Raw genomic sequence first — 10428 nt, forward strand, 5'->3', positions numbered from 1 at the left:
TGACCTGCTGGGCTCCAGTGATCCTTCCACCTCAGCCTTCCAAGTAGCCGGAATTACAGGCATGCGCTACCATGCCCGGCTGATTTTTTGATTTATTGTAGAGATGAGGTCTCGCTGCCCAGGCGGGTCACGAACCCGCGGGCTCAGGCAATCCACCTTATGCTTTTTTTTAAAGCCATGGCTGGGAGTTCTGGCTGGACATGGTTATTCCTGGGGAGCTTTTATAAAGGTCTAGGTTTGCACCACCAGGCATCTACTGGGAAAGAACTGTGTGACCTGTGGCAATGACTTCACCTCTCTGAACTGAGTATCCTCTTCTTAAAATGAAGACAATGATACCATGCTCCCAGGGCTACTTGAGGAAGAAAGAGGGATATTTGATAGAGGACTGAGCACAATGCACGATGAATTTACCGTAAGTGTTAAAATACACGTGCTCCCAATCCACGTCGGCTGTCGTAGTGTGGCGGTCACGATCACCAAAGCCCCCCCTCGGTGGAAGGGCCCTCCCAGCAGCCCAGCCCAAGTCAACCAGCAGGACTCACAAACACAGTGGGGGAGCCGAGACGTCCAGATGGGAGTGCCCGTTTCGCGACTGTAGCAGGTCAGAAGAGAGCTCCCCTCGAGCACAAAACCGGGGTTGCAGGTGTATTGGATGGTGGTCCCCACCAGCAGCACAGGGTCCGAAATCAGGCGGGTGGAGTGCTCCACCTCTCCCGGGTCGGTGCAGTACATGACTACGTGGGACGAGATCAGACCACAAGGGGGCGTCAGAGCGCGCAAGGGGCACGGGCTTGCTGAGAATTACAGAATTCTCTAGACCCCTTCCTTCAGTTGTTTTCTCTTTGGGAAGATAATGCATCTTTTGCTCACTAGAGGTGGCTGGAGAATAGGCCAGGAGGAAATAGACTCGCCGTTAATGGTTCTTTTAGGCATTTGCCCAAATAATTTGCATCAGGACCCAAATACCTAAGTGTGGTGGTGAAAAAGAGGACCTGCAAATAAATCCTCTACCAGAAAATGCTTTAACAAGGGAGGAGATAAAGCTCATGGAATGGTCGTTCCACCAAGTCCTGAGCAACCACTAAAGAGGACAAAATGATGGGAAGCCTTCACAGCCTTCTTTGTAGTGCTTGAATGTAGTAAAACAAGCATCCATTAATTCTTAAATTAAAAAATCAATATAGATAAAAGGAAAACAATAAACCAATTAAACAAGAATAAAGTGGACACTCATGATATGAAAAGATATCTGTCTTTCTGAGTTGAAAAACAGAAAGCAGTTACAGGGCGTTTGTAAGAATGGGCCCCGACCAGGCATAGTGTCTCACGCCTATAATCCCAGCACTTTGGGAGGCTAAGGTGGGAGGACTGCTAGAGCCCAGGAGTTCAAGACCAGCCTGGGCAACAAAGCGAGACCTCATCTCTGTTTAAAAAAAATTCAGTAGTGAGAAACTGCCAGGGGAGAGGGGGTAGGATTGGCAGTTGAGGGAAACTGCCAGGAGGGAAGGGCACACCTCATCAACAAGGGTACCTGCATAATGAACATTTGTCTACCTAACCCTGAATTGGACCCCACATCTTTAAAGTAAAAAAAATACAAAATAAAAAGAAAATAGCAAGGCATGGTGGTGTGCGCCTGTTGTCTTAGCTACTCGGGAGACTAAGCTGGAAGGATCACCTAAACCCAGGAGGTCGAGGCTACAGTGGTGAGTTGTGATCATGCCACTGCACTCCAGTCTGGGCAACAGAGTGAGATCCTGACTCAAAGAAAAAAAAAGAATGGATTCGTTAATGGTTCAATATCTCTGCCTATAGCCTGTAAATGTACCCACACATACATATATGTCTGTGTGTAACATGTGATGTGTGTATGAATGTGTGTGTACACACAATTGGAAAAATATAGAATACACTTTTTTTTTAAGATTCAAGGGGTAGGCTGGGTGTGGTGGCTCAAGCCTGTAATCACAGCACTTTGGGAGGTGGAGGCAAGAGGATTGCCTGAGTCCAGGGGTACTGAGACCAGCCCAGTCAACTTGGTGAGGTCTCGCCTCTACAATAAATCAAAAAATTAGCTGGGCGTGGTAGTGGGTGCCTCTAGTTCTGGCTACTTGGAAGGCTGAGGAGGAAGGATCGCCTGAGCCCAGCAGGTCGAGGCTGCAGTGGCTGTGAGCAGCGAGCCACTGCACTCCAGCCTGGATGACAGAGTGAGACTCCGATTCAAAACAAACAAACAAAAAAAGATTCAAGGGGTACAAGTTCATGTTTGTTGCATGGGTATGTTGGATGGGGATTGGCCTTCCTTACCCATTATCCAGAGAATGAACATTGTATCCATTGTATCAGCCCTTGCCGCCTGCCCCCCATCCTCCTGCCTTTTGGAGTCCCCAGTGTCTCTCATCTCCGTCTTTGTGTCCATGTGCCCATTGTTTAGCTCCCACTTATGAGTGAGAGAAGGTGGTGTTTATTTTCTGTTTCTAAGTTAGGCCGTTTAGGGTAATGACCTCCAGGTCCATCCATGGTGCTGCAAAGGACATGATCTTATTCTTTTTTATGGTTGCATAGCGTTCCATGGTGTATACCGAGGGTGCCAAAAAATGTATACCCATTTTAAGAGATGCTGTCCCTGTATTACTTTTAGTTCGCCATAAGCAGAAGTGTCTGGATGCTGATGGTAACCACTTCGAGCTCCTCTTGTAACTGCAGAAATCAAGCGTGACTTGTATTCATCTTTTGTTATCTGTATATTCTTACAATTTGAATACAGTTTTTTTCTTTCCTAAAATGTGTATATATATATTTTTGGCACCCGCGGTATATACCACATTTTCTTTATCCAGCCAAGAACAAACTTTTAAAAGCAGCATCATTTTTAAAGAGTAAGTTCACAAAGGATTTTCACTTTCTGCTTTGTAATTTTACTACAGTTAAGTACTATAAGGCAGCATTGTTACCAACGTAATTTGAAGACATGGCTGTATACATCTCAATGTCAAGAGAGTAGTTTAGCCAATGAAAGGTGTTAATGACATTCAGTGACCTCTAGGGGAGACCCATTGTTCCAAGGGATTCTGCCGACCTCATTTTATCAGAAGAGAAAACAACAGAGGCAGTTTGGTGGTCTCCTCTGTCTTGGATGGAGAATGAGGGAGGGACCCAGCATGGGAACATGAACACCCATACATGGAAGGGGCCCTGTATGCATGCATTTGCTCTCATTTGGGCTTTGTCTTGGCAAAAATTGAGGCGGGTGAGAAGACTTCCTGGTTATGTCCCTTCTTTATTTTTTTTTAAGCCAGGGTCTCGCTGTCACTCAGGCTTATTGCAGCCTGGACCTCCTGTACTCAAGCAATCATCCCACCTCAGCCCTCCAAGGAGCTGGGACTACAAGCATATACCAACACGCCCAGCTAATTTTTTGATGTTTTGTAGAAATGAGGTCTCGCTATGTTGCCCAGGCTGGTCTCGAACTCCTAGGCTCAAGTGATCTTCCTGCCTTAGCCTCCCAAAGTGCTGGGATGACAGGTGTAAGTCACCACACCTGGCTGTTTGTCCCTTCTAATCCCTTAAAATGTTTAAGTAATAAATAACACTTCAATGAAGTGATGAGTCGTGCTCCTCCCTGTTTTAATTTGCTATCATCACACACACACACACACACACACACACACACACACACACACACACACACACCATATACTGTTGCAGACCACATAGAGCTGTTTACATAGCTAATTTTGTGACTCTTTGAGTTATTTCACATTTCTCACAATTATAATTAACTTTCTTTGGTGTTGAAGATTTGTGATAGGAACTGTAGGCAAACTTCATACCCCTTCCCTGACACTATCTTTTTCTTTTAACACTGAGCTTTCTTAGCACTTTCTTTTTTAAAAAAAATAACTTATTTATTTATTATGGAGTTGTGGGGGTACAAGTGAGGGTTTACTGCATGACTAGGCTACATCCAGGCGAAGTTTGGGCTTCTAGGTGGCCCTCACTTCCCTGGTAGTGGACCAGGTACCCTCTGTGTTGTCACGTGCCCCCGCCCTCCTCCCCCTTCCCTCCCCTCACAGTGTCCAGCAACTGTGGATCCCTCCCTGTGCTCGTGTGACCAATGTTCAGGGCCCACTTATGAGTGAGAACATGAGGGATTCAGTTCTTTGTTTTGTGATGGTTCATCAGTGTGATGGTCTCCAACTACAGACAAGTTGCTGCGAAGACTCTTTTCGGGCTGTGTAATACTCCATCATGTGTATGTTCTACATTTTCTTCCTCCAGTCCACATTCGATGGGCATCTGGGTTGGTTACATGTTTTTGCTATCGTGAATAGTACCCTGAGCATTTCTTATTGTGTGGGTGGTACTCAAGTCTCAGTGAACAGGTCTACCAAAGTAGCACCAAGAATTCCCTGCCAGAGGGCTGGGGACAGCAGCTTCATTCAGGAGGTGGGAAGCAATAGCTGGGGGAAGAACCCTTCCAAATCTGGCTCTTTCCCCTCTAGTAAGCCATCAGTGTAGAAACCAGAAGCACTCCCTTTGCCTGCTGCTTTTTAAGACACCAGGCTCAGCAACTGCCAAGTAGCTGGCTCACACTTCTGGGGGAGGAGAAACAGAGAGCGGGCAGAAGGGACCAGGAAGCTGGGGTGATGCTCTCTGAAGGAGAGACCTGTTTTAGGGGTTTAGAATTGGGGGGTCCCAAATTTGTCTTGTTTTGCTTGGCTACTATAGGTATTTTAAAAATCTAAATTTGAATGTTGTTTTTATTCAGGCTACATACACTCCCATTCACTGCAGTCCACACCACTCCCTATTGTCTCACACCTAGTTTATTTCATTCATTTACATTACCTGTGAGACTTCTGAATGCACCTATGCCTGAGATCACCTTGGGGGTTACAAAATGATATTTGTGAGCAACATCAATGAATCGGTAGCGAGGGTGGGGGAAGCCAGACACTGCATCAAACAACCTCCCTTCATCCATCTATAAAATACTCCTGGGAGGAATTTGCCTCAGGTACCTAGAGAAAGGAAACAACTCTTACTTTTCTCACAAAATGGGGGGTCGCTGCTCCAGCTGAGGTCCCACTGGCAGGTGAGGGTGTCGCTCCCTACGATGTCATAGCCGGGGTCACACTGGTAGGTGATTCTGGCCCCCCTCACAAGCTCCGTGTGAGAAGTGGTTTTCCAGCCATTCTGGATCTCGGGCAAATCTGAGCAGGAGTCATTCCTTGACACCTCTTTAAAAAACAAACAAACAGATACCATCCTTAGATGGAGAGGTGGGCTTTTGGTTTAGCTGTTCCTTTATGAATGCTAGAAGAAAAAGCAAGTAGATGAAAAAGCCTCCAGAAATAGGTAACATACTTCTGCAGTCCCTTAAATGGCCCAGAACTCTTCTCTGGTGAGGTTACACAGCTACCTCTCTCTATAGGCCACTGAACATACCACACATTCTCTTGGTTTCACAGAACCCATTCAGGATGGAGAGTCAGATAGAATGCAAACTCTGCCAGTTCCAGCAGTGTGGGACTGCAGTTCCTCATCCTTCATGAGGGAATCATCCTAACCCTGCGGACTCACGGTGGTAGTTGCTTGCACGCTGTCCCCAGTAACTCTCACCTCCTGAATTTACACTCTTGTGTGGTCCCCGCAGGCGCTCGCAGAAGTGACGCTGGGTGGCTTGCAAGGCCAGATGGTAAACAACATCGAAGCTCTCTCCTGCTCCCTCTCTGATTCCTTGGTCTGGAGGAAGCAGCTGCCATGTTGTAAGGAGGCTCAAGCAGTTGCAAGGAGGCTCAAGCAGCTCTCTTGAGAGGTCCTTTCTTTTTTTTTCTTTTTGAGTCAGAGTCTCACTCCGTGGTCCAGGCTGGAGTGCAGTGGCAACATCATGGTTCACCACAGCCTCCACCTCCTGGGCTCAAGTGATCCTCCTGCCTCAACTTCCTGAGTGGCTGGGACTACAGGCGTGCACTGCTGCACTCAACTAATTTTTAATTTTTTTTTCTCACTGTGTTGCTCAGGTTGGCCTTGAACACCTGGCTTCAAGCGATGCTTCTGCCTTGGCCTCCCAAAGTGCTGGGATTACAAGTGTGAGCCACCACGCCTGGCCTTGGAGAGATCTTTGTAGAGAGAAACTGAGACCTACTGTCAACAATTGACATTGCCTTGCCAGCTGCATGTGTGAGCCATTTGGAAGCTGTCCTCCGGCACCAGTCAGAGAGCTTCAGATGTCTGCAGCCCAGCCTGACATCTTGACTGCAACCTCATGAGAGACCCCAGGACACAACCACCCAGCAAGTACTGCTCCTGAATTCCTGGCCCCCAGAAACTGTGAGATAATACATGTTTATTGCTAGTTTGGGTGTAATTTATGACACGGTAATAGGTAACTAATGCACTCAGCCTCATTTTTAGTCTCTATAGATCCACAGATTTGGTGAATTCGTAATATATGCAATTTAATACACAATAAGATAAACATTTTTTTTGAGTTGTGCTCTTACTCTGTTGTCCAGGTTGGAGCATAGTGGCACAGTCACACCTCACCACAGCCTTGACCTCTTAGGCTCGTGATCCTCCTACCTCAGCCTCCAAAGTAGCTGGGACTACAGGCACACACCACCACACCCAGCTAATTTTTTAATGTTTTGTAGAGATGAGGTCTCACTCTGTTGCCTAAGCAGGTCTCAAGCCCTTGGGTTCAAGCAGTCTTCCTGCTTCAGCCTCCCAAAGTGCTGAGATTACAGGTGTGAGCCACCGTACCAGGCCAAGATAGTTATCCATAAAAATAATTGTGGATGCATTCTGCAGATCACATTGATATCATCAGGGCACATCAACCATACTCCAGAAGGTGCTTCCTGCAGCCTATCACCGAGTTTTTCCCTGGAATAATTCTGTGTCCCTCCTACAGACTCTTGTTACTAAGGTAGCAATCCAAAGCCCACTATTACTATTCTTGCTTCCAAGTGCCCACTGCACAGATTTGGAGGAGAGAGCTAATTATGTTGTATAATTAATTTGCCATTCTTATGTGCTTCTGGGGAAAGCAAAGCACCTCCACTGTCTGCAGGAAAGTCATTCTGAGAAGCAGGCAATGGCTTTTCCTGGGATTTCATCACGATTTTTATTTGAGGAAAGGAGATCTCATGGGTGTCTGCAAGAAGAAGGGGTAGGGAAATGGTTTCTAGCATTGGTTGGTGGGGGACAGGGGCCTCTATTTTTAGACTTTTGAAAAATCAGCCAAGCCCTGGATTTGGGACCCAGCTGCAAAAGCGTTCAGACGAGGGAGGAAGGGGGGGATGGGAGCAAACACTGGAAATATGGTCTGCCTGTGCCCAGTGCGCTAAGACCAAGAAAGGTTTGCATGTCTGACTTCTCAATTTGAACCGAGTTGGCTGCACACTCCCATGATACCTCCTGTCTCCTTTGTGGCACTCGTAGTATTTGTAATTACTCAGTTGCTGCCACCGTGTCACACAGACTTGGCTTCAATCTTGTCCCCACTGTTTGCTAATGGGGTGGCCTTGGCTAAGTCACTTAGCCTTCCTGCTCTTCAGTTCTCTGACTGTACTCCGGAGACCCTGATGCAGGAACCTGCATTTTTGCCAAGCACCATAAGGGGAGGTCCTGAAAAGATCTGGCCATGAAGGTTCAGAGTCTATGGGAGGCTCTGGCTGCAGCCATAGCAGGTAAACCTCAGCTACTTTACAGAGCTGAGTTTAGGCCTGTAGGTCAATATAGGAGCTTCAGAATTCTCTAGATGACAACAGAAACCCCTTACCCTGCCATCTGATTCCTCCACGGAATGGGAGTTGCATCTATATATGATAAAATCTAGACCCAAGATAGCAAATACTTCTCCTGTGCCCATGGCAGGCATCACTAATCAGTCATGGTGTTTTTTTCCCTGTTGACATCAGGCATGAATTCTCTGAGTTCTTTTCTACATAGTCTTCAACATAAGTAGTCACAAAGAATTGATTGGCATCAAGATGAAATGCAGCGGTCCACTTGCCATCCTTGTAAAACTAACTGCATGTTTCTCTAACAGAAATAACAAATGGGAATTGCTCTCTCTTTTTTCATTACCTGGATTAGCTAGGCCATGTATCCCTGGGAAGCATTCTCTGTGGTCCTGCCTTTACTCCTCCCACACATCAGCAGGTCTCCTGACAGTGTCTGCCATGGCACTGCCTTGCCTATTTCCCTAGCAGGCTCAAGGGTGGGAGTGGAGTCTGTTCATTCCTATATCCTGGAGGCTAGGGCAGAGCCTTGCATAAAGAAGATATCAAGAGATTTTTTGTGAACCAAACTCTCTGGAAAATGGAGAGGATGCATTTGAAGACGAAAGAAAGTAACATTGCAAAAGTGCTTGCCAGCTGTAAATTGCCACATAAATCTAAGTTTCAAGTTCAGTGAACAAGAATACCTCTTCTTCAAGATGCTGCCAAATGGACCACTGGCCAGACCTTCTGGTTAACCTTGATCAGCCTTGGGTAGAGTCGGATTTTTGCCATCAAGCTGAATGACGTTTAGGAAGATGGACATCTTTCAGCAGAGAGGAAGGGGACGTCTAAGGGGAGAGACTGAAGCCAAGCCACCAGAAACGCCCCCTCCCCCAAAGGCAGGAGACTCTGGATGGCACATCACCTGGACAGCCATGATGAATTATGCCCTGAAGCCCAGGATACTGCCCAGGAAAGAGTGGGGAACCCATGGAAAACAGTAGCAATAACACTCTGAAGATATTTAGCAGCACAATCAAAGGGAAAAAGGCCCCTGAGAAACATAAAAAAGAAGATCAATACTTGTGTTAGCCTCTTGGAGAGGTGGACATGTAGCAGGCAGGGATGAAAAATGTTCACCAGCTGGAAATAAAAAAGCAAGACTTCAGCCTGGCTGTGTGTGATGGCTCATACCTGTAATCCTAGCACTATGGGAGGTCGAGGCAGGAGGATTGCTTGAGCCTAGGAGTTTGAGACAGCCTGGACAATACAGTGAGACCGTGTCTCTATAAAAAATAAAAAATTTAGCTGAGCATGGTAGTGTGCACCTGTAGTCCCAGCTACTTGGGAGGCTGAGGCAGAAGGATCGCCTGAACTCAGGAGGTTGAGGTTGCAGCGAGCCATGATCAGGCCACTGCACTCCAGCCTGGGCAACTCAAAAACAAAAACAAAGACAAAACAAGAACCATGGTGCTGGATGAAGGCATGGAAGGAGTGAACCAGGAGATAGAGGAGGACACAGCCTGGGACCCTCCAGGGGTGAACGTTGAGCAGGGCTGGGTGGTGGAGCTAACGGCGAATGAGAGGGAGTCCCAGGATGGGGGCTGAGCACAGAAGGGTGAGGGTGGGTGAAGGCGTGAGCAGGGGTATGGCAGTGCGGGCACCCAGCTTGAATTGAATAGCAGGTCTTTTTTGTTGTTGTGGTTTGCCTGTTTTGTTTTAAGATGAGCAGGAGAGAAATGGTTTTGCAGCCACACTGAGGATCAAGAAGGACATCTCTTGCATCTATAGGTCCTGAAGTATGTGAGGTGGGAGAGAAAAAAGGTTCCTGCTCATGGGGCTACTGGGAAAAATAGGTTTTTAGAGGAGAGCTGAGCTTCCATTCAGGCAAGAGGCGAGGAGTGTGCGAATGATATAGACAAACTCTCAGCTGACCACAAAGGAAACACAACGAAGCATAAGTTACAAGGTGTGGTCTACTCAATCCTGGTGTCGACTCTGTGGTGTAGGCGTGACTATGCCCATGCTACAGATGACAGAAAAGAAGGCTCAGAGGGGGTCATGACGTGTCTGAGGTCACAAAAACATCGATGACAGCATTAGGACTCGAACTCTGCTCCTCCTGACCAGAAAGCCCAGGCTCTTAACAACTATAGACATTAACTACACGAATATATTAGAAGACAAGTACAGCACAAAACCTCCAGACAGACATATCTAGAAGAAGCCATCTTCGCCTGCATCTGAACACATACAAAAACATTGTCCAGATGAGACACTCACCTATGTAGTTCATGATGAATCCCTGGCCCTTGCCAAAGATGAGGCCGGCCGGGTCAGAGTGGAACTGGATGGTCAGGTCTGGCGTGGAGGAGTATAGCTTCTGGGGGCCGCTGTTCCCCAGGTACTGCCCCAGGACGTGGGGTGTGGTCTCGTCGCCATCGTAGATGGTCAAGATGTCGCTACTGCTCAAGTTCAGGCTTGGAGGGCAGAGAGAAGAGGGAGAGTCACATGAAACCAGGCTGCCCGTTGAAGCTGGACTGGATAAAGAAAATGTGGTACATAGACACAATGGAATATTACACAGCCACAAAGAAGGACAAACACATGGACTTTGCAGCAGCTTGGATGGATTTAGAGTTGATCATACTCAGTGATCTATCACAGAAACAAAGAACAGAGTGCCATATGT

At 47.1% G+C, this 10428-nt stretch overlaps 1 protein-coding gene across 1 annotated transcript in view; it reads right to left on the reverse strand.

Moving 5' to 3' along the window:
• Positions 1 to 10428, reverse strand: part of SEZ6L (seizure related 6 homolog like) — an 88214-nt gene that overhangs the window by 32242 nt on the left and 45544 nt on the right. Inside the window, 3 exon segments of the mRNA XM_008063600.2 lie at positions 546 to 737; positions 5052 to 5246; positions 10020 to 10216. Coding sequence (XP_008061791.2) covers positions 546 to 737; positions 5052 to 5246; positions 10020 to 10216 — 584 coding nt within the window.

The sequence above is a fragment of the Carlito syrichta genome, unplaced genomic scaffold (assembly GCF_000164805.1).
Source record: "Carlito syrichta isolate Samal-C Ts95f unplaced genomic scaffold, Tarsius_syrichta-2.0.1 Scaffold306949, whole genome shotgun sequence".
In the NCBI taxonomy this organism is placed as follows: Eukaryota; Metazoa; Chordata; class Mammalia; order Primates; family Tarsiidae; genus Carlito; species Carlito syrichta.